At 48.7% G+C, this 24,292-nt stretch overlaps 1 protein-coding gene across 9 annotated transcripts in view; it reads right to left on the bottom strand.

The window, feature by feature from the left end:
* L3MBTL4 (L3MBTL histone methyl-lysine binding protein 4) overlaps positions 1-24,292 on the bottom strand; it is a 443,788-nt gene that overhangs the window by 7,899 nt on the left and 411,597 nt on the right. For 8 of the 9 annotated variants that reach the window (XM_045041371.1, XM_045041370.1, XM_045041373.1 and 5 more), the window contains one exon: positions 6,062-6,231. In XM_045041371.1, the coding sequence (XP_044897306.1) occupies positions 6,062-6,231 (170 nt within the window). Of the gene's footprint in view, positions 1-6,061; positions 6,232-12,029; positions 13,692-24,292 lie in introns of those variants that run through there. The other variant, XM_045041376.1, reaches the window with a different exon arrangement.

The raw sequence follows: 24,292 nt of genomic DNA, 5'->3' as shown, positions 1-24,292 counted from the left end.
CCCTCCCTGCACTACCTCCCTAGGGCCTCAGGAGGCAGGGTGGCCACGGCCCCACTGCCTCACCACGTGTCTGGAATCCTCTGCCTCTTTGGAAAGGGACTGTGATTCTATTCAATCTGTCCTTCTCCAAAGTCAAAAACCAGTTCCATGACATCTACTGAGGCCGACTTCTCTGGCCAGAATTTAAAAATATCCAAAGGCCTTGATCATTGTTCAGTGTCATTATTCAGTACTGTTAGTCAGTATTTATTCACTCTAAGAATAAATTATATTTTGAGCTTTAATAGAAAGCCCATTTTGCTACAAACTTTAAATGTAAAGTGGTGAGCTCTAACAAACCATAGAGTACTCTCAGAAAGTTTCCTTCACATGCTCCCCTTAAAAATGTGTTTACCTATTGGGCAAACATGAACTATTCAGATGAGCGTGAACTCCATGAAATAGGAAACTACCATCTGTTTGCCTGCACCCAAGATGGCTGTGTGGACACGGCTGCTTTTCTAAGGTGAATGCGCTACTGTTGGAGCCTGGGGGCGGTCGCCCTCCGCCTTGGCCCCAAGAAGCCCACCTGGTGTGGAGGCTGACTGGCGCTTGGTTCCCCAAGGGACCTCATTCCCATTCCTCAAGGAACCTCATTCCTTGTTCTCAGGAGTGAGGCGTCCCTCAGCGAAAGCCCTGGCTTTGTTTTGGAAGGACAGGGAGTAGGTGAGTTCTGCGGATGACACAGCAGTTGGGAAAGACTAAGAAAGATGACCCTGTGCCAGCTCTCAGATGAGCCCATTACTTTCCCCAACTTACTTCCCCCGGCGACCTACTTTTCCTGGCATCCTCTTGGAGCTCTCAGCAGGCCTGTTTCCTTCAGTGGGGCTGCTGCTCCCTTAAATCTTTCCAAACGGTGGTGTTCTCTATCTTGCTGAGCCTGTAGCTGTGTGCCTGACGGCACTGGCTCCAAGTCCACTGGGGACCATGCTTCCAGCCCGGGTCTCATTTTTTAACAGTGGAATCTGTTATTTGCCCTTTTTTAAGGGCCCGCTTGTATAAGGCTGCTATGCTTAGTTAGCAGTATCCTGAATTTTTCAAAACACTCCCTCCTGTTTAAAGATTGCTTTTAAAGCGACCGCCATCTTTTAAACTTAATGGACATTTAGGGAGCGCTTGGTCGAGGCTATGGCAATTTATATGAGCTGCTTTAAAAAGCATTTTTGCACATAAGGAATAAAAGTGCCCACATAAGGAATAAAAAGCATACATGAACCGCACCTGTGGCTCTAAGGTGCACACAACCTCACCTCCTGCCCTCCCGTGCCCACGCACACCTAGTAGGAGGGTTCTTTACAAAATACACCTCCCCATTTATTCGCTCAGACACCTACTCTGCACAAGATACTTTACTACAATGGCATAAAGAGACATAAAGATATTTTAGTTCCTACTCTTAAGCGCTTTTACTCTTTTACAGAATATTGCCATGGCCCACAGTAAGAAATACACATCACACTGACCATAACTCGAGTGTTTGCATAGACCCAGATGTTTCTAACAAAGGTTTCACAAAATAATAACCCTTACTACAATACATGGTCTTTCATTCTAGAAGCACCACATTGACTTCATAGCCTACCCGTGTTTCTGGAAACACGGCTCTGGTAGGAACAGCCGCAGTGACAAAGGAGTTAAAAGTCAGCTCCCTTGCTCTGGGCCACGTCACCAAGGCCCTGTGCTGGCTTCTCTTCACAAGTAACATGATGCAGCGAGGAGAAGGAGGTCTTCCTTCCCAGGCCAGGACAGCAGACGAAAGAGAACGTTCTTACTCTTCATCTTCTTCCACAGGCAGACTCCTGCCTTGAGTCTCCCTGAATGGCCCTTAACACAAGGACACAAGTCTGTTTTCAATGTATCCTGACTCGGGCTCCCATGGTTCCTTTCCAATACTTTGCCTAATGAGAACAAAACACAAAAGGATAGCACCCCCCTTTGTCTCCTCTTGCCCTGTACTGACTTTTCAAATCTTCACTGCCCTATTCCTGTTTCTAATGTGGTGTCTAAAATAGTCACAACCTCTATTGTTGGAACTCACTGGAATGCCCCCGGAAGCAAACCCCATCGGAGAGTTGCCTTATTTTCAAAGATACAAACAGAACCGTCATAAAGCCCACTGTCAATCCATCCAAGATTCTTCTTGAGACCCTATTTTGTTCTAGGAAACGTGCTACAAGAGTGTGAGAATACAGAAAGAAATTTAGGACTTGGTCCTTGTCCTCACGAGCATTTGGTTAGGGAGATTTCAAGATTATGATATATTATACATTAGGAGATAAGCCAAGCGGTTTCTCTGGAATGCATCCCCGAGGGAAGTCATGGGTACAGAAGCATCATGACAGGAGCACTTTATGAACACAGCCTTACGGATGGTTTTACTTTTAACATAGAAAGTTCTAAGGCCTCTTTCAGCAATAGAAGGCTGGGGCTCACGAGAACTCGGGAACTGTGACCTTGCCCTCCTAATAATCATTGATGGCACCCTTGGTCTCCCTCACAGCAAGACCCTCCCTTTTGAGGCTCCCTTATCCTGCTGAGACTTGCACTGTGACCACTACTGCCTCTCATCACTCCACCCCCTCGCTTTCCTTCAGTGCCAGACTTGGGACTCGTCAGATCTGAGGTCCCATAAACTTCCCGGTCACTGCTTAATTTTCCTAGAATGGAGGTTCTGTTCTCTTTGGATGATGGTCCCCTTGAGACGTTAATAAAAGCTCTGGCGCTCCTCTTAAGGACAAGAAATACACATATTGTACACATTTTTTCCAGATTCCCCAAAGCCCAATTCCACAGCCCCAGCCAGGAGCCCCGAACTACATCTGCTGTCTGTGCCCTGCTGAATGGAACACTCACCACCTGCCGCCCCTGACACTTCTCTTCCGTGGACTTGCTCCGCCACCGTCGTCCCCACTGACCTCCATCCTTGACGGCTCTCCTTGGATGGTCATGCGCTCCGTGAGGGCTTCCTCAGCGCCCCCCCCCCCATCCATTACTGACACCTCATCCGGTATTTCCGCCCCCGGGAATGGTTGTTGCACATCCACTGCTGTAATGTAATCTGCAGGGACCTCTCACTCAGAAAAGACTGGGTCTCTCTCCCAAAGTTTCATTTCGTGTGATGGCACCACTACTTTCCCCTTCATTCAGGTGAACTTTACGGTCCGTGTAGCTCACATACCACCATCCCAAGTCCTAAACCGTGTGGTGCTGCGTCTACAAGTGGAATCACATTTGGCTCATTTCACTTCTTCATCTTCAGTATCTGATCTATTTCACTGTGCTGTGTTACGGCTTTCGACTTTAAAACTCCTGCCGACTCTGGGTGGTTTTGCCCATGGCAGCTCCCGGCGCAGGCCCAGATGATTCTACACCAGGAGCGTGGCGGTGCCCCCTGGTTGGTCCCTCTCCTCCGCCCCTTCTCACGCTTCCTCCTTTCGCAGGTGGGTGTGATTCTCATGCCCCCGAAGCACCATCTTCACAGGTGATTTTCTGCATGAGAACCTCAGGTGGCTCGTACTGCCAGTGCCCGGCCTCACACCTGGCTCACCTTCCCCATCCCAGGGCTCTTCTGTCTGTGCCCCAGGTCCGCAGGGTGCTTGGTGGGTAAGACGTCAGCTTAGGACCTGGCTCTGCCTGTGGGGCCCTGAGAAGTGACTCAGTCTCTAGGTGCCTCAATTTCCCTGTCTGTAAAATGGGCAAAATAAGAGTCCTTGTCTCACTATCAGTACCTTAATAGTGTTAATAGCATCATCAATGTTAGTAAAGGATGCGCTCGCTGTACATATGCTATCTGTGCACACGTCATATTTCCATGCAACCTTCTGTCTTTCCTTGTGACTGGAATGGTCTCCCTTCTTTTCTCCCCTTGGATACGTTCCACTTCTGTTTCAAAATCCAGCCTGTGATGCCTTTGTCATTCAACATTCATTCATTCAACAGACATTACTGGCTTATCTACTAACTGCCAGGTATAGTGAGACGTTCTCAGGATACATATCAAGTGAGTGGAATAAGGTCTCTACTCATCCGGTCAAGGGTCGGACAAGTGAGCATAGGTCAGTGACAGAAGATTCTCTGAGGAAAAGGGGGGTGCAGAGAGGCTCCTGCAGGAGGTGAGCACTGCGCCGCTGGCTGGCAGAGTAGGAGGGGCTACCTGGGGCAGGGGTATAAAGTGTGCCAGTGTGAGGACACCACGTGGGGGCTGCAGCCCAGCGCCGGAGAAGCACGAGGGGCGCGTGGGCAGGGAGGACGGCCCACGCAGGTTCTAAAGCCCGCGCAGCTGAAGAGTCTGTTCGGGGAGCCGGGACCATGTCAAGGTAGGCACAGACACACCCAAGGTGTCTCTTCCGTGTTCACCCACTGGCGGGTCTCGGCTGCTCTGTGAACGTGGGGCCGGGGGCTGGAGGCGAGGGGCTGCCCGCCCCGGGACATCGGCCTCGGCACAACGGCGATGAGGTGAGGGAAGAGAAGCCACTGTCACTCTAACTTAAAAGGTGGTACAACCTAGTGAATGGCTTGAAAGTCAGGAACCAGGGATTGCCGCCGAGCTGTCAGGGGAGCTCCCCATCGTGTGCAGGGCTGTTACAAGGCCAAAGCCGCACACGACTGGATCACAGACACGATAGGTTTTGACTTAGTTGGCTTGGTCGTGAAGCAGCTGCTGCACGCTTTGTAAACCAGTAAAAGTTCACCAACAAGGGGCAGGGGGGCCGACCCCGCATACTCTTTAAGGAACGAGATCACGTTTAGTCGCCACCGGCTGGCATATTCGGTCAACTCTCCGTTACCAGTGCCACAGGGGCACTGGAGGGATCGGAAGGAGAGGTGGGGCGGCGGGGTGTGCCGGGGAAAGCCCCTGCTGCTCCAGGTGGGTTTTTTTTTTTTTTTAATTTTTTTTTCAACGTTTATTTATTTTTGGGACAGAGAAAGACAGAGCATGAGCGGGGGAGGGGCAGAGAGAGACGGAGACACAGAATCGGAAACAGGCTCCAGGCTCTGAGCCATCAGCCCAGAGCCTGATGCGGGGCTCGAACTCACGGACCGCGAGATCGTGACCTGGCTGGAGTCGGACGCTTAACCGACTGCGCCACCCAGGCGCCCCTCCAGGTGGGTTTTGTGAGGTGCCCGGGAGGAGGCGGAGGGAGCAGCGTCGCCCCAAACCTCCAGCCGCCGCACGGCCTTTGCCACCTGCGCCTCGTCCGAGGCTGCGAAGGAAGGCCGAAGCCAAGGTTAGGTCGAGCTGATTGCAGAAAGTGCTCAGTGAACATTCTGTGACTAACTTCACTCCAGCTCTACCGTTATCTTGTCCTCAGAGCGACCCACGGTTTTCCTTCATTTAAAAAAAATTAATTAAGGCCTGACTAGTGGAAATAATACCTTTATTAAGAGAAATGTCAGAGACTATCTTCCTTAAAAGAAAACTGCTTTACATATGAAGCATTTCTGCAGCATTACAGCAAGCAATGAGACTTACCTGATCCTTATTAAAAAGCAACATTGTAAGGAACATTTATATTAAAGTTGGATCAATTTTCCCATGTGTACCGCATCTTATGCAATGTTGTGATCTAATTCACTTTAAAAACCAACCTAAGGCTAACCGATCATCTGTGGCTTCAAGTAGACAAATGGGCAGCACAGAACTGCTCAGTAATGAGAACAAGGGAATCCTCTGGGGCCCTCCAGGTGCCCCTCAGCACAGAACAGAACATCCCGGGGGCGGGGGCTCCCCAGACAGGATGCCAGGGTGCAAGCCTAAGATGCTTATACACGTGTGCTTCCCCAAAGTAAATCTGTGATGGGGGACTGGAGGCTTGGGCCGATGGTGGTGGAGAACAGAGGTGGTTCTGGGATACCTCGGGGGAGAGGCCCAAACCAACTGGGCTTTCCTCACTCTCTCCAAATCATGCCCGTCTTCTCCCTTAAGTGTGGATCTTAGATTTGCTGCAGTGGATTCAGCGCCTAGGAGAAACCCTCAGCAGCCAGGCACGCTCCCTCCAGGCCCCAGAGCAGCCCCGCTCACCTCGTCCACTGTCCACCGGGCCACCTCGCCTGCCTGGATGTTGGCCACGCCTGGAAGCAACTTGCAGTGCTGCTCCCTGCCGAGTGGAAGGTCCCGGAAGGGGTGGGCCGACATGGAGGACATGAAGACGGACTGGTGCAGCGCCTGCTGTGTCTGCTCAGCGGAATATTCTGAAAGAGAGGCGGGGAGTGAGCCGCACACAGAGCGCCGCCTGGGTCAGCCCCTCCGCCTGGGGGGGCCCAGAGCCAGGATAGGACAAGCGCAGGCTCAGTGGGGACCCTGGCATTCCGGTCGCTTGGCATCATCGCCGGGAGGAGTCCCCAAGCTTGGCCCATGCTGCCGTTCTGTTTCAACACAACTGTCATGAGAAATGGACCTTATATAAGGCCCAGGTGACTCTGGCTATTTGCTAAGCAAGGTCAAATAATCTCTACGAGACACTGCTTGATGCCAACCAAGAGTTAGCCTGTCACTGCCACTGGCCTCTCTCTCCCTGTATCAGGAGTCAGAGGAAGCACAGAGCCTCACGGAGTGTGGCTATTAACTGCCTCTGCACACCGACCCCTCTGGGATGTGTGTGCACACAAACAGCGACTTCTTCCTGGCGGCCGCCTCCCATGGCTCCAAAGACACAAGGAGCCCAGGTCTACATCTGGCTTCATAGGTCCCCTGGGGGACACTGAACATGGAATGCGGCTCAGGGTCCCCGTGAGAATCTGGGTGGCAGCTGCCGAGATAGCTCCCCGCAGGACACGATGACCTCTCGGGACTTGCGGAAAGCGGCCACACTGCGATGTGTATACCCTGACCCAGGTGCTCTTAAATGGGCGCTCTCTCTTCAGAGAAAAAGCTCTGAATGAGCCGTGTTCCGGGACACAAAGGATGTCGCTGCTTGCTTGCTCAAGACCATCAGTAACGGGTAAGACCTCACTTCTGCCTCTTACTTCTGCCCAGGCTTGAGGAACTGGTGTTCCACCTTCAGGAGGGACTTTACTCTTATGTTATATCCCAACATGTAGATGGAGGCAGAGATCTCAATCCTCTAATTATTTGCTTTGAATTTATAAATGAATGCGGAGCAAAATCATCCCAGAGATTTCGGAGAACACGCGTGCCTTTACGAGGTCGTTTGAAAAGGCACTTTTGACACGCATTAGCAAAATAAACCCGTTGATATTCTTAAGATACTTTGAGAAGGAAGACCACACACACAAAATGCTGTAACCCTTCTAAAAGTCTACCTTTCCCGATGCAAATGACAAGTTAAGTAAGCAGGAGCCACGCGATGTAAAGTCTCTTATGATGGTTTGTCTTTTCCTAACAGAGTCTGAAAAGCTATTATGCAAATATTTCTACCTCGAATTAATTACAGATTTTAGTAGGTGAGGCTGACCTGTACCGTGCATGGTCACACAGTCATACCCGTTAGTAGTCAAGAGGTTCCAGGCTAGAAGGAGCCCATCCGTCACCACCCTGACTGCTTGGCACGGACATTCTACACAGTTACCAACGCTGGCTGTCTACACAGATAAAGAGGCGGCGAAACTGCGGCCTTCTCCCAAATTCTTATGCTCCAGTTGCAAGCGGCAGCAAGTTCATCTCTAAATGCTGATTGTCCAACACTGACCTTTTTAGTATGTAAATAGGTTATCTCCCTCCGTGTAGTTCAGCCAACAGTAAGTACGGCTGTCAGCTCTGAAGGGAAACTTCACACCTTCTTTGAAAAGCCAGTATGCGTACAAACGTGAATGTTCTTTAATGAAGGTGTCAGGTTGGACAAGGAGCATGGACCAAACCAGCCCTGAAAACCCATGGCAGAAACATCCCATAACAAGCCTGCAGTCAAAGCCACACAGTCACTGAGGGCTTTCCTGGGAACCAAAGAGTTAAAGCTATGTGTTCAGAGGGATTAAGACCTGAGCCAAAGCTGGGCTTTATTCTGGAAAAGAATCACTGCATCAATCAATTGGTTGTTTTCGCTGAAATCGCGTGGACTTAAAAAAAATAAAAAATCACATCTATATCTCAAAACCCATGCCCTGGGTAAATCAATCATGTATAGTTTCCAAAATGTATAGGACTCTGAGAAGACACAATTAACGAGCCTTATATTTCGGAGGTGCAAAGATGTTGAGTGATGGTGATTAGATTCCTGTGATTCACAAATAAAAGCTGAAGGCATTAAAAATGTAAAAGAACCACTGTGCTCCCAAGCAGGAAAATTTTCCACGCTGTAATTTTGGAAGCAAATTGCCTTGGGAGCCAAGGGGTCCCCTTGGAAATACATCTAATGTGTGGTTGTCAGCACTGACCAGCCCTGGGGCTCCTTGGTATACTGCCTCTCATGGCTCTGGGCCCTGGGAGACAGGAGCCGTCGGTCAGTTCAAGAAATAAGATGGTCCACAGGTTACAACGAAAGGTAGAGAGCTCCAGCTGTATCTTACGCACTTGAACTCAGGAGGGTTTATGCTGTCTATGGCTTTTGAATTCAGTTAACTGTGTCCCTATTAGATCAAACTATTTGATTGAAGGGAGGTGAAAGCCAAATTTCTCGAAGGATGAACAGAACTCAGTGGAGAATAGGTTCTGTGGCACAAACTGAGTCGTGCCATGGCAGTGGGGACAGGTTTGCAACCATCTTGCTGGGGTGCCCACTCCCCCAACCGGCTTGGAGTTTCCATGGGTATAAAGGGCTCCTGTCTGTGTACCTACAACCTCACGTTTTGGGGAATGCTTGCCAGAACCAGTTACACGCTAAGCACAAATAATATTCTACTCTTATCAACTTTACAAAATGAAATGGGAAGACTGACAGTTGAGCCTTCCTGCTCAAAAAGACAAGAGTTAGGTTAGGGAGGGAGTTTGTGAGCAGGGAGTTTGGAAGAACCAGTCTGCCAACTCCAAGATACAACTGGAATTGGGAACGTGTACCACCCAGAGCTGGCGGGAGGGGAAAGGGAAACGTGCATAAGGCCATAGTGTGGTCCCCAGCATGCTGTAACTAGTCGTTAAGTGGTTAAGTGCTACTTTAAACTTGACTGTAAGCTCCTTGAGGTCAGGATTGAAGCTCTATGAAGGGATGATGCATTATCTCAAGTTAACACAATCCAAGACTAATTTTCCAGTAGTAACAGAAGACAGAGAATACATTTTGGAGAGTGTTTTATGGTGGTTGTTTTGCCTTCTTTTACCATTTTCCAGGTCCAATTTCTTCAAAGCTGATGATTTCGGGGTGAGATCTTCATGTCTAGCTGAGAGAATGCTAGGATGGGCTTGCCTCAGAGGACTGCGGCACGGTGGGGGGTGGGGGAAGGGAAGGGTCCACATCAGCTTGCTTAGTGGTGAAACCTGGTCCCCACACAGTTGCTGAGCGACCTTGGATGAGATACTCAGCTTCTATGTAGCAAGGTTTTTTAATTGGGGTAATGATAACACTGACATCCCACTGAGTTGTTGGAATTAGAACAGCTTCTGGAGTATAATGAATATTCAAATCATGTCAGATATTACATTACTGTTACAAGTGTGATAAAAGAGACAAGCTCAAAATGGAGTCGCTTGCGGTCAGGCCCACATCAGCAAACCAAGAGTTCATACCGAACCTAATTTCCTAGTTTCCTAGTTTCCACCTCTCCCAGGAATGTAATCTCAACCAGTCAGTCTGGAATTTCCTGATGAGGTAATCTGCCTGACACATCCCTGCCATCCCCCAAACAAAGGTGACTTTACCTGAAACAGTCTGCCTTTGCTTGTCCCTGCCCCCTTCTGCCTATAAAAATCTCCCACTTTGTACAGCTCTTTGGAGCTCCTTTCTATCTGCTGGATGGGAAGCTGCCCGGTTCACAAATCGCTGAATAAAGCCAATAAGATCTTTACAACTTAAAGTTGAATTTTGGATTTTCTGTTGTTTATTTATTTAAAAATTTTTAATGTTTATTTTATTTTTGAGAGAGAGAGTGAGCGAGAGCAGGGGACGGGCAGAAAGAGAGGGAGACACAGAATCTGAAGCAGGCTTCAGGCTCTGAACTGTCATCACAGAGACTGACACAGGGCTCAAACTCACGAACTGGGAAATCATGACCTGACCTGAAGTTGGATGCTTAACTGACTGAGCCACCCAGGTGCCCATTTTTATTTTTAAAGTTTTTTAATTAAAAACAAAATTTAAATGTTTAATTTGAGAGAGACAGACAGAGAGAGGGAGGGAGCGTGTGCGTGTGTGTGCATGTGTGTGCACAAGTGGGGGAGGGGCAGAGAGAGAAGAGAGGGAGAGAGAATCCCAAGCAGGCTCTGTGCTGTCAGAATGGAGCCCAACTTGGGGCTCGATTTCACAAACTGTGAGATCATGACTTGAGCCAAAATCAAGAATTGGATGCTTAACTGACCGAATTTTGTTTTTAAACATAAGATAAAAAGATTTTTTAAGTTCTAACAATAGTGAATGTTCGGACATATAAAAATTTCCAAAGCCCGCATGGCTGGATATGCCTAAAACCTATGAAAGCTGAAATTCAGCTGAAACCCAGGATCTCCAGGCCATGTTCTGATTTCACACCCAAGTGGTCCTGAAAGGACAGAGCAGTGGTCACCAAGATCACGTGCAGAATCCCGCTGGAAGGCGATGAGTGTGGGATCCCTGGCCACCGGTGACGCTGGGTAGGGCATCTGTTGCCCAGGCAGGCTGGTGCCAATGTGCAGCAACAGGGTAACATGGTTAAAATGCGTACAGCCTGCCAGCTTTGAAATTATGTGGCTCTTGACAGACTTTTAAAATGTGGGGTGATTTGCATTATTTTAAATTCCGCGCATAAAATTAGACTTTTGAAAATATCCACTTAAAAATCTGCATACATTTTTATCAAATGTGAACATGCTGATTTTAACTTTTTACCAAGCCCAGCACAGCTCATGTCATATTAGACAGATACTCCCTGAATGGTTGCTAATAAATTAAAAAGCGTAAGCCTATGATGAAAAGTATATGCTGTCTTCAGAAACTATTATCAAATGAAAACGATCAGGTCATTCGGTCTTGGGGCTCTTGGAGTAAGCAGAGCCATCTAGATTCGAAGAGGGTGCCCGCCATGAGCAGGGGACACAAAGGGTCTTTCTCACCGGGTAACTTACGGACTTCACCCCTCAGGCCCGACATCCAACCCATTGTCCACCTAACACAGCGGAGGAATATGGGCTGCTTCGCAGTTACACGGCCTCACTGCAGCAGTGATTCCCAGCCAGCTCCCCTAAAGGTCAGCCAAGAAAACTCAGCCTGCAAAAGCAGCCCCCCTACTTACAGGTTTTAAGATTTTAATTAATCAAAATGCCTTTTGCACCAGAAAAGGAAATGCATGCGTAATCCTGGCTTTGCCTTTAACACCAATGAGTGAGTGACAATAGGGAAACATATCCCCACATTTAAAATGTCTTTCCTTTTCCAGAAAACAGAGCACGTGATATCTGTCACCTCCGTGGTCTGCCATTTGTAGAATAGTTTGGAAGAGGTTTTTTTGCCTCTGTTTTTCTCTCGGTGTTTCTTTTGGGTGTTATGAATTTAAAAAATTTATAATGATGGGTTTAAGGATTCCAGTCAAGTCGCTTCAAGGTTTGGAGCATCGCCCGTTCCCACGGCCAGGGGGTTCAGCCGTGTGTGTCCAGCGCCAGGATACGGGACGCCCTAACTAGCGTACCAGGGCACTTGGCCGTGGATCGGCATCCACTCAGAGAGGAGAAAATAATCCCGTCTCCAAAAACGTTAAGTTATTACTTTTCTTGCAGAGGCAGTAAGTTGTTCGACTCCAATGGACTCCCCGAGGAGACCAGAGTCTCTCTGCTCTTGAATGGGAAAACCCTCGCTGGGCACAGGCCCTCTTCTCCCAGTCCACGGGGACAGCCAGCTCAGGCCGGTTGTGGATGCCGTGTGACTCAGGGGCTGCCTCTCGGGTGAAATGATCAAACAGACGCATGACTGTGGTGTACAAGCACGATCTGCCTCCCCATTCCACGGACTTAAACAAAGTCTGGAGGATTTAGAGACAAAAGGTTTTTAATTCATCTGAAAATAACATGAAAGTAGGTCCCTGATTTCTTCTCTGCCCCTCTGGTTCTTCCAACTTCTGCTCTACCCCCACAAAGGGAGAAAAATCCTTTATGGAAATGCTCTTTAAAAATATGGCTGTTTCTTCACAAAAGCGCACACAACAAAACTGTAGCAAGTGAGTCATAAATGGTAACCAGAGGCTGCATGGCTGGGTCTCAGGTTATTTTTAATCCCACTAAAAACAGAGACCCATTTCACAAGCAACCTTCTCTTCAATGAAAGGGGTAGCAATTCTATTGTGTTCTCTGTTCCAAAAAGGAGGAAGCAAAAAAAAAAAAAAAAAAAAAAAAAATTGCCATGGGTCCCCATATCTGATTACGTTTTCTCTGGCCTACTGCATAATCCGACAGTCCCGTACTGACTTTCCTCAATGTACCCAGCACTCACTGAGAAGTTACTCCGCCTGCAGCACCGAGCTCCAGGAGTGGCTGCTCCTGGAGGAGCAAGGAAATGTTCAAAAGGGGCTTGACAGGTTGCAACATTTTTTCTTCCCTGATCCCTTTGTTTCTAGGCCTCTGTTCTTAACATGCTTGGAGCCCTCATTTCTATGCTAACTCGTCTCCTCTTGATTGTAATGGGGTTTGACTCACTCAATCCTTTCTCATTTCTATTTTCTTACCTCCCAGTTTCCCCAAAATGAAAGTGAAAAGCAGAACAAGGGAATCCCGAACACCATTGGTGAGACAACCATGCCATCCGTGCTGTGTGGGAACACACCCGAACAGGCATTCAGTTCCCAGTGGGAACTTGGCCCACTGCTGGTTCCTAACCGTGACTTACGTTACTACTAAAACAAGTGGGGTGATTGGTCTGCTGACCCACGTTCTACTTCTTCATAACCATGTTATTTGGAATCCATACATTTTTATCTGCAGAGTGCTTTAGCATTGTGGTTATTAGTCCTCCCTCATCACAAACCCGTTTCTTCTGTATTGGTTTTACATGAATGTGGGAGACAAAGCACAGAAATGTCAGAGATTGTTAGGGACTTCCCAGTGGCCTTATCGACAGAATCACGAGAAAGAAGAACCCTGCATGTTCTAGATCTGTGTACTGTCCGCCAAGCAGCCACTGGCCACATGTGGCCATGCAGTACATAAGATGTGGACAGTGCAAACTGAGATGTGCTGTAAGTGTACATGTCCTGGATTTTGATGACTTAGTACCAAAAAAAAAAAAGAATGTAAAATCCGTCCTTCATTTTTTTTTTTTTTTTTTGTAATCTTGATTTACACGTTGAAATGATATTTCGGATATGGGTTAAATAAAATGGCATCCAAAATTAACTTTCCTTGTTCCTTTTGTTATTTTAAATGTGGCTACTAGAAAACTTGCAGCTCGCACGTGGCTAGTGTTGTATTTCTATTGGACGGTGCAGTCTGGAAGAGTGATGACTCATGGCGTCTCTCAAGATCCACACTCGGTGCAGGAAGGGCTGGGTGGCTGAATGGAGTTAACGTGACTCATGTTGACGCGATGACGATGAAGCTCCAGGCAGCCTGCATCCCACCCAGCCCCCGGCAACCGACAGCCCTGAGAGAGGGGGAAGACAGAAGACCTGAGATTAAACACAGCCCACTTGGGTGGGGGAGTGCTGCTGGAGACGGCTGCCCGAGCTCCGGAGTTGGCGTCACGGATTACTGGCCGTGACACTGGAGCTGTACGTTGGTCTGGCACACCGTGGAACGGGGGACGCTCAGTGGCTGCAGGGTTGGTGAATAAATGACTCAATGAATAAATGCATGTATCAGGGAAGTAGGCACTGTCTGCGCTTACTACAAACACAAAGAGTGGCTTTCAAAACTCGATCAGGAGCCACTCAGATTTAGAGCCACTTTGTCTAGAAGTGTCACTGCACACCCCTCCATCACTAAATTCTCAAGGAGCTTGTGGTAACCCGGCTGCTCTTTTCTCACTGGTGACTAGGTACCAGCGGGAAGACGGACACAAGGGCTTTCAAGTTTGTAGACTCTCTATGGAGTCTATTTTCCGAGGGTCCTCAATGCCCCACTTTTGGGCTTTACAGTTCATCACCTCTGCTCAGAGCCAACTGGCCTTCCCTCCTCAGCCCTGCTCCCTCACTCAGTGAAAGGTCAGTGACCCAGCCCACCGTCCCTGTGCACTCCGGGCCCGCCTCCCCTCTGGGCAGGTGCCCTCATACCGGCCGTCCCCCCTGGCACCCCTCCTGCATGTCCTCGCTGTCGCGTCTCTGAAGACTGAGAAGCAGCGCTCCTTACAGGCGGGGATCCAGCCCCGCAGCCCACTGCTGGCCTTCTTCCCTACTGACGGAGCGTCTCCTCACAGCTCCTACTCAGCGGGCACCCAAACTGTATCCACCCTCTGCTAGACGCTGCAGTCTTCCCTTTCTCCCCCACACATGTCTCTCTCTTCCCTGGCCCCTCTGCAGGAACTTGAGGCTGCTTCTTTCTCCTTCAGCGGCCTTCCCATCTCCTCTGGCCCTCAGGGCGCTTCTCCCGCCTGCCCTCGCCCGCTGGCCTGTGGGGCACAGCCTTTCTGGCTTCTCTGGCCCCGCTGCCTTCACAGAGGCGCCTCCTGACGAGTTTACGGCCAAAGACAACAGGATCCTGACGGGACAAGTCTAAGCAGGGAGAGTGGCAAATAAAACGAAGTCCCCACAGTGAGACTCAGTCCTCCAGTCTGTGAAGGGATTTAGCTGCTGGCTTTTATTCCTGAGGGCAGGGTTTTTTTTATAGCTGCTCCTTTTGGTCCTACTGCAGCAAGCTCTCTTTTAAGGGGTCTCTGATGCCAGGAGTCTATCCGTCAGTTTCCGTACTCAGACACTCAGGGCTCCTCACACAGAGGCCCTGAGGCCCTGTCACTGTCCCCAGCCCTCTCTTCAGCCTGCCGGGGGGGGGGTGGGGTGGCGGGGGTGTGTGTCATGCCTCTTAAGGGTGGCTCCTCCAGGACAGCCCCCTCCCCCCACTTGCTACCCTGTATTGAAATTGTGTGTTTATTTGCAGGCTTTGATTAAGTGGGGTACAAACTCAAGGGCAGTCATTTCCAAGTCATCCCGCACCCCCGTGGCCGGCACAGTGGAGTACAGGTGCGTAAGACCCGAGCTGACTGTGGAGCCATCTGAGGAATTTCACTGCGGAGACAGATAACGCCGTGGCAAATGCCAAGCTGGTCTGTGCCAGTGAAAACAATGAGTTTCCATCCCGTGGGCTCTCGTTTGACAAATATACTCATTACTGAAAAAGCTGAGAATTGTTTGTGATATGGAATCTTACTAACATCTCAATTTGATACTCAAGAAGCAGATACCCCCCCTCCACTTTCATTTTAACAAACATGCAGAAAAACCCATATTAACTTGTGATATGTTAGTCATCCAATAAAAGATTCCAGGGCAGCACATCTTTTGATGGCTGAAGGGTGACCTTTTGGTTTAATATCTGCTTCGCGCAGCTTGAGACATCATTAATTAGCTTCTTCCGATTGAATACTACAACCCAATCACTCAGCGTGTATTTTTTTTATCCTCGGCGGGACCATTTTCCTTCACTTGCAAAAGTGAGACCATAATTGAATGAACTTGGGTGCCAACCTGACCAAGAACTGGAGTCGCTCTTCTCAAAGCGGGCATCCCCTACCTGTTCGCTTCCTATCCCGGCTCCCCACGTGCAGTCTTAAGAAGACCGAACCCTACTTGAGCTGGCATTCACAAATCTGGAAGGCCCTGCCACGTTGATGCACATGTCAGTATGACCCAGAAGAAAACAGTACCGAGCATGATGAAGAAACAGTTTAATTGTATCTTAATTCCAGCCCTGGATGGTGGTACTAGATTGAGGCAAATGGATTTGGAGGCAAACCCTCTGAGCTGAGGGCATGGCGTGGGCACCTGCCCCGAGGGTGGCAGCGTATGTGACCAGTGCCGGAGCCCAGGCAGGTGTGGGTGCCGGGCTCTGTACTCGGTCGGCGATGGGGACCCGGAGGCTCCCTACTGTGTGCAGGCCGTGAGGGAACACCTCACTGGATTTTGCCTCCTTTTTCTCTGCACTCACCTGCTCCCAGCCACGGGACACGCAGTCCACGGGTGCCCAACTTCAGATAAGCCTCAGGTCAAAAAGTTCCCGAGGACTCCACGGATTCCCAGACCCACAGAGAGGCACAGCCAGCCCAGAGCACAGCACTGTGCTCCCAGCCAGGAGCACTCAATCAGAATGATGAGACGGCACCCAAGGAATGGACCTAAGGGCTGCCAGTACCCCGCCAGGGCTTCAGCGCCCTCTGCCAGCACCAGTGCCGACTTGGGGCCAGCTGGGGACCAAGGGGACAAATACTTGCTGGTCGCCTCTTACTGCTGGTTTTATTTACTCCACGTGACTTCATGGGGACAGTGCTATTAAGTCTCTTTTGCAGATAATACAAGGGTCTCAGACACTCTAAGGAACTCGGCAAAAGATATTCATCAGGCAACGGAAGGGCTGGGATACTGACCCCAGAGCTCACCACAGTAGGGGCATTCCTTTCCTCTGATCCTTCGCGAGTGGGTTCTTTCTGCCACTGCCTCTGCATTTGTCTAAAGGGTGAGAAGCAGGAGTGACACTTACAGGAGGTGGGGATCCTGGGGTCTGATCACTCCCGGGGAGACAGACTCGCCTCTTCTTTAATAAGGGAAGCCACCATGTTGCAACACTGAGACAACAGAGCTCCAGAGAGATCCCTGGGAAGGACTGTCAGATATTTATCTCAAAATAAACGTGCTTCCAGAGAGTCTACGCAGAAACCGTGCAGACCTAATCAAAAGAGCACTCTGAGCCTTGGAAAGGACAGGGATTGGGAGCTCAGCCTGGCAAGAGGGCCCTGAGCGAGTGAGTCCCGGGGCCCGCCCGCCTCGGCCTGGGAATTCAGCTGCTGCTCAGGCCTTCCCGTCTCTGGCACGAAAACTGCCTCCTTCCTTGGCGAGGAGCACAGCGCAGACGCTCCCTCCGAAGCAGTGCCAAGGGCTCCCCTTCTGGAGGTGCTGACGTGTTCACAGAGAGAGTCAGAGAAATCAGCCTGCATCATGGGGCATGCTGAGGTCCAAGTGGCTGGTCTATGTGTCTTGGGAGCCAGCCTGTTTTCACAGGCTCCTGTGCTCCATTCTCCCCACAGATGAGCCGTTCTCTTTTGAAAGTGGTCCTAGGGGAACTCTTCCAGCCCAGGACAGGCCTGACGGCCCTGGCAGTTTCCATTCTGAGGCACCTTCCCCCGCCTTCTCTCCCACTCTGGGAGAGGGAGCGACTTGGCAGAAGCTGGGCTGCCCCTTTTTGAATCAAAACTGACCTCCCCTTCTTAGGTGTTCATCCTATGCGTTACTTGTGATCCCTTCCTTTGTTGAGAACACACTGACACGTTAGTTTGTGGGCTTCTTTTCTCATTTCCCTTTTGGGCAAATTCAATGAGGAAGCAGCTTAGGGGATATTTTCTTTTTTTAGGAGCTGTACATATTTCCAGTGCAGCCTCTGCTTTCAGAGAAGCAACACACAGCGGTGCACCCAGAAGAGGGGGGCTCTCTTGGTCCTTGTTCTGGTTCCCTCGTCAACACTGAGATGAGGCCCAGGGAGGCAGAAATCCCTGGCAGTCGCGGTCTGGGAAGCGTGTCTTGTGTTTGTGCCCACACATTTCCCTACTATTTCTGGGGAGCCCCTCCTGCCCGCGTCCCTGGTTTTCTGTGTTTGCACAAAGCATGCGTATGTTCTCGTGCACTGTGGCACGAGTCCCCGGCCCCTTTGGGTCCTCACCCTCCTTGGCCTGCTCTCACCTGTCAGTTACAGATGGCACAGTGGGTCGCAAAGAGCGGAAGATACACGGGCAAAAAACGGAAATTTATTTTAAGGCTAGCTGTCCTGGTTATAAGAAGAAATTAGTAAGCTTCGTATTTTGTAGACTTCAGTCTTATCCTTAAAAATTATTAGAAATATAAAAAGAAACGCTAAATTACACCAACATTTGAGAAAATCAACTTGTTCCGGAGAAGATAACAAACACATGGGATAACTCTGTGCTCCTCATTATGGGACTCAAGTTTTGTCAGACGCTGGGTTCTAAGTCACACAAAAGCTGCTCTGGCCAATCATCTGTTTTCTGTCCCCAAACAAACATCACTTCACGCCAATATTCACAGATAATATATCCGACTGTTTCCAATGTATTAGCTTCAAGAAAACGGGAAGCTTGTACTGTTTGCACGTTGTGTGCCTGCATGTGTACATGTGTGGGTGTGTTTTGGAAAGACAAGCGAAACGAAAAACACTCCAAACTTACAGCTGGCAGGAACAAGTACCTGGCATAAGTTAGGAGATAATGATGGAACCTGATCAGCCACTACAGTCTGCGTTTCAACTGTCTTTTGAAAATCGGGAGCCCAGCCCATGGAGACATCAGCTTCCACCTGAGCAACACCTGTGCCCCCCTCTTCCTGCGCAGGCTGCCCACTCCCCCTGCACCTTGGTCCTGCACCTGCTGCCCTGCCCTTTTCACATTTTCCTGACCACATGCCCCTTGCGTGCCTGCCTTGGGCAATCTGCTCTCTTCATTTAGTGTGGTGGTTTCTTTGCACCGTGCAGAACTGATTTCCCAGATCCACCGAGCTGTGGACACAGTCAGACGTGTTTTCTTGATGATGTGTTAGCACAGGAGCCAAGAACATACAGTTAGTCTGAAGCAGGGTCACTGCCACCTGAAACTGACAGCCTTCAGTAGCACACAGCCAACGGGCACGCTTCTAGAAAATACTGATAGAAAAATATGCTCTTTGTAGATTTAAAAACTAACCAGGATAAATTAAAGCTCAGAAGAATCATCATACATTTATGATCCTATTGTATTTACGGTATACATTTGAGGCATGCTAAGTTTACACGTTCATCATACCTCGCAAAATGACAGTGTAATTGTCATTTTAAAAACGTGCACAGGATTGGGTCAAAGCGATCACATGTATTACATGCATGTCTAGTGAAATAGGAATGTGGTGGGATGAGAGATTGTATGATTTATCCTGGAACTGATTCATTGACTATTCTTTCCCATTTATGTGAATACATAAAATGATGCAGAATTTAAAAGTTATATTTTTTATGAGTATTAGTAAATGTAACTACTGAGCAACTATTTCTAGGTAACTTCTATGTAATTACTTCAAACCTGTCATCTCAGAAATTCAATTAACAACCAAGGGGCAACTGAGGAAATGGGCTGAGGGCCCTACTACCTCAGAAGAAACGGCAATTTCCTTGGGTCTTTCCCTTCTGCACACGGACAGTAATATGAGCTGATGGGACTTTGTAATGGGAGCCTCATAAGAAATGTTGCCCATATCACAGGGAAACACACGGTCTGTCATTAATTGAGGCCTGCATTTCCAACATGGAGGCAACGCCTCCCTTGTATTGATATCGGCAAACCTCTTTCTCAAGTAAATGACACTCGCCTACATAACCATGCTTTGAACCTCTGCTGAAAATGCAAATGCATTTGGAATCAGTAATTTTCTCTAAAAGGCTACTTTCCTCTTGAAGATCTTGTGAAAATGCTGTCATTCAAGTAAGGTGATGTCTGAAGGACCGAACGCTTCAGGATTACTCAGTCACAAGATACCCGCATCTCTGCTAATGAGTTAAGAGAACAAGGTGGTAACACCAACACCCCAAACAATCACAAAATCTTGTTCTTAATTATCAACTACAAAAGGCAAGCTGCTAATATCTGCTTCTTTGTGTGGGTGAGTGGGGATTAAAAACAGCAGAAGAGAAGAGAATTGTAATACAGCCTGTGTTTGAAGAAGACTAACTCAGGTAAGCTGTCACCACACTCTCAAAGCCCTGTTTGTTGTAAGGGGTAATATTTACGAACATTTTGCAGAGCTTCTAACAAACCATTTGAAAGGGAAAACATTGAGAACAAGACTGAATGGTGGCAGAACGCAACGGCGGCAATGGAAAATGTGTCTGAAATAAATGAGAAACAGCAAGTCTCTGAGGTCAGAAGATCCCTCCTGCCTCCCCAGTAACCTTGACCTTTCAGGGAATGAGCCTGCCCCTCCCAACTCCAGTCTTCCCTTTGAACTGATAGCCTCATACTCAATATTCCTCAATTACACAGCGAGGCTGCATTGTGTCAGATTTTATTCTCATTGGGAACAGCAAGATCATCTGAAACTCTCTTCTAAGGCCACATAAATTTATGAGGCCATACCAGTGTAATCTGGGGGGAATGCCAGGATAAATCATTGTGGCTGCATTTCTGAAGGGTGACGGCATTGCCGAAGCCCATCTCTGGGCTACACTTTATTCTAGAGTACTCCCCACTCAAATCTCTAGTTACAACTTCTATGTGCCACCTAAACATGGCTGCTGTTCAGTCATTTTTACGGCTTCCTCTTTTTAGTGGTTTCTGTATGGCATTCAAAACTGAAGATGTTGACGAGTGAATATAACTCCAAAGGAAATGTTACACGTGCTTAATTATGTAACTGTAACAATGCAAGAAATCCTTGGTATAACTGAATATTTGGGTATAAAACTGAAAACGCCTTTCCCAATACTTCAGAGGCTATTCCCTTTCCAATTTTGAATAGAAAAAGGGAGACCTCTGGAGGGCCTGGGTGGCGCAGTTGGTTCAGTGTCCGACTCTTGATTTTGGCTCAGGTCATGGTCTCACGGTTCATGAGATCGAGTCTCACATCAGGCTCTGCACTGACGGTGCATAGCCTCTCTCTCTCTCTCCCTCTGCCCCTACCCTGCTTGTGCTCACTCTCTCTCTCTCTCTCTCAAAATAAATAAGTAAACTTTAAAAAAATAAAAAGGAACACTGAAAAGGAGACATCTGGGTAGACCCCCAACCCTCACCTTCATTTATTATTCTATCAAAGGTAGCTTCTGCTGCTTGTGTTCCCATTTCTCTCTTGGTGAGGAAATTAATGGAGATGCTAAAATAATTTGTGTGCGGAGTGACTCTGAGCCCTGTTTCTGAATTATTGTCGGACTTTGGTCCTGAATCATGGATAATGATCTAGGTGACTTCAGGAGAGCGTTCTGAGGGGGGAAAACCTGATGGGTGTAGGTGATCCGTCAGAGTCATATTGGTCAAGTCTAGGTAGGGAAAAGGAAAACAGCAGCTTGGGCCTCAAACCGGGCTTCCTTAATGACTAGGAAAATAGCATTCTTAACTCTTCCCTTCTGAGAGCTCCACATAATAGCACTATGGGAAGGAGGAACAATTTAATGAAAGCTTTTACCTGCTGGCTGAAACTAAGCAACCTATTTATAAACGGCTCTGAAATTTAAGTAGAAAGCTCTTACCTACTCCAAGTTCAAATGAGAGCCCAAGGCAAACGAAGTGAAGACAGAAAGGCGAAGCACGCGCTGGGACGGAAGTACATAACAGATTGAGGCAGAGGTGATCGGGTGACAGGCGATACTGGGAGAAGCAGTGGGAAACCAGAAAATGGGCCTTAGTTAAGGCTGACCTGAAATGGCCCTTGAGGGAAGCTACTGTTGCTGGTGGACAATATAGTATGAAACACTGAGTAAATGGTTTTGCTCGTTCTGTTCCCAGCACTAAAGCCCGGTCCCTCCTTCCCTCTGCCTCCCCAAGCTGGCACCACCCCACGAGGCCCCACGTGCAGGCAGGACTTGCTGTGTGCCAGGCACTGTTTCCAGCTTTTTAAGTGAGGAAAATGAGGCACAGACAGGGAACGGTATTTGCCTACAAAACCTTCTAGAAGGTTTCGCTGTCTGGCTTCCCGGTCTGTGCTCTCAAACGACTATATTACACGGCCTTCACGGAGGGACTTCAGGAGACTGAAATTACAAGGAATATTGTCAACACAGAGGTGACAATTGGTCTGGAGATGAGGGTGTAGGCAGACAGCACGCTGAGGGAGTTCTTCATCTGCCTGGGAGGTGGCAGTTAGAGCCTGACGTCTGACGTCTGTGGGGCTGAGTTTACAGCACCCAGGACTGGGGTGGAATGCGTACGATAGAGACAGTAGAGTACTGAGTAAGGGGTGGTCGACACTGCAGGCGAACACCAGGAGACAGGCTAATTCAGTGGGCGGACTTTGTGGCTGGCACCGGGGGAGTGGATGCTGCTGAGGGTCAGAGAGGGACACGGTGTAGCAGTGACTCTGGGCGCACTGACCTAGGACCAGCCAGCAATCCAAGGGGGCAATAATGTAGTCTTGATTTGGGTCTGCAGTTAAGAGCGACCTGTTCAAAGAGAGTGACCGATTCACAAAACGTGTACTTCTGGAGCAGCTGATTCACCCGAGAATAAGAAGGTGCTGGAGACGCTGAAGGAGGTGGAAGGAGGTGCGTGCCTTTGATGTGTCCCACTCAGGCCACGGGCTGGGAATACACACGAATGAGAACACCTTTCCCCTGTGGAGTCTTTCACCTGGTCAGGAGTGCAGTTCACATGCTACGGTGTCTGAGCTGCGCCTCGGTCCTGTGGGACCCCGTGGTTCCCGGTACACAGGGTGCCCAGTGACCTGTCAACAGTCACAGAGCTAGCAAATGGCAGAGACAGGGCTCAAACTCAAGCATCTGACTCCCATATCTCTGCTCTTGCCGTTAACTTAATGCTGTTTTCTCATCTCTACCAGGTTTACATGTCCATGTTCCCATGCAGTTGTCATAAGATGAGGTAGCCTTTAAAAAACTGTCCCTGGAAGCCTCTGGAGGAAGGTTTCATCTCCCTTCCTTCCCTCTGGTGGCTAGGGCTTTTTCTTTTTTTTTTTTTTTTTTTTTTTTTTTACTTTCCTAAACATTAGAATGTGCCCTTAAGCAAAGATTTCAAAATAGGCACTCTTAAAATCTGCTAAAAACAAAACGAGAGTTCTGTTCCAGTGGGAGCCTGTCCTATTTGGGGAACTGCCTGAATGTGTGCATCTGGCTGTTGTGACTGGCATGGTGATGTGCAGGGTGCCATGGACTTGGGCCACAGACCTGGGTCCGAAATCAGGACCACTGTGCGTTCGCCATGTAAACCTCACCTAGATGTCCGGCTTCCCAGAGCCTCCGTGTTTTCAACTGGAAAATGGAGTTAGTGACACAGGATTGTTCAGGGAATTAAATCACTTGTATGAGACAGCACTATGTAAATGTCAGGAATGACCCCTCTCTCGTTTTCTACCTTTTCTTCCAGGCCAGGGAGTGAGCAACCCCCAAATGAAAAGCAAGTAGGAATGTTCTCCCGTCAGCGAGAAGTCTGGCACCGTGTGTTTCGGGTGCCTCTGAGGTCCTGCTGCTTGGCTGGGGCCTGCAGTCTGGCTCGGGCTCCGGGTAACCCGGCCTCAAGGGGCCTTTGCCCAAGAGCTGCCACCGTGCTTCTGAAAAGGCTCAGGGCCGGGAAGGATCTGAGGTGCTGTGCTCCTTATGTTCGGTGTATTTTGAGTGCCATGGGGGAGAGAGAAGGTGACAGGAAGTGAGAAGAGGGAGGACAGAATAGAGAGCAGGAGGGCATTCTAAAATGGGTTTATTTCTCAAAAGTACAATGAGACGTAAGCCTTAACACATTCGTATGAATCCTAACATGTATCCACCGCCCTCCCTTGCTCAAGCCCCGACTGTCTGCAAACCCAAGGACAGCACAAATGGAATCCGAACACTACGTCACTGCTTAGCTTCGAGGGGACGTGCGAAATGGGAACGCACTATATTTTAGTTCTGCTCTTTATTCTGTCTTTACATCCACTCACCGTGGGCAGCATAGATAAATGACACCCCCAAACCTGCCCAGGGCATGAGTTTCGCCTCTGTCTCCCTCACCCCCTTTACTGGTGATCATAATAAATAACATTATTCTGCGTGTGTCTCCCCAAATCTCCCTCACCCAGACTGCCTGTTGATAAAAATTCATAAACCAAACAGAAATTACTAAAAGTAGGTTAGTGGAAAGGTGGGAAATAGGACTTCTGAAATAATTCTAAAACAGTGTATGATTTGGGGATTTAGCCAAGCGAGCTGACAAACTGGGCCATTCAAATGTATTACGCCAATATTTTCTCTGGCAAGAGACTGCTTGTTGGATTTGCATTCAGTTTCACGTCAGGACTTAATTCCTTGTTTAAAAAAAGCTGGAGGAAAATTTTCCATTAGCTACATTTTACTAAGACCCAGTTC

Source organism: Felis catus, chromosome D3 (assembly GCF_018350175.1).
Source record: "Felis catus isolate Fca126 chromosome D3, F.catus_Fca126_mat1.0, whole genome shotgun sequence".
In the NCBI taxonomy this organism is placed as follows: Eukaryota; Metazoa; Chordata; class Mammalia; order Carnivora; family Felidae; genus Felis; species Felis catus.
Note: the sequence above shows the minus strand (reverse complement) of the source record. Positions and strands in the feature narration are given on the sequence as shown.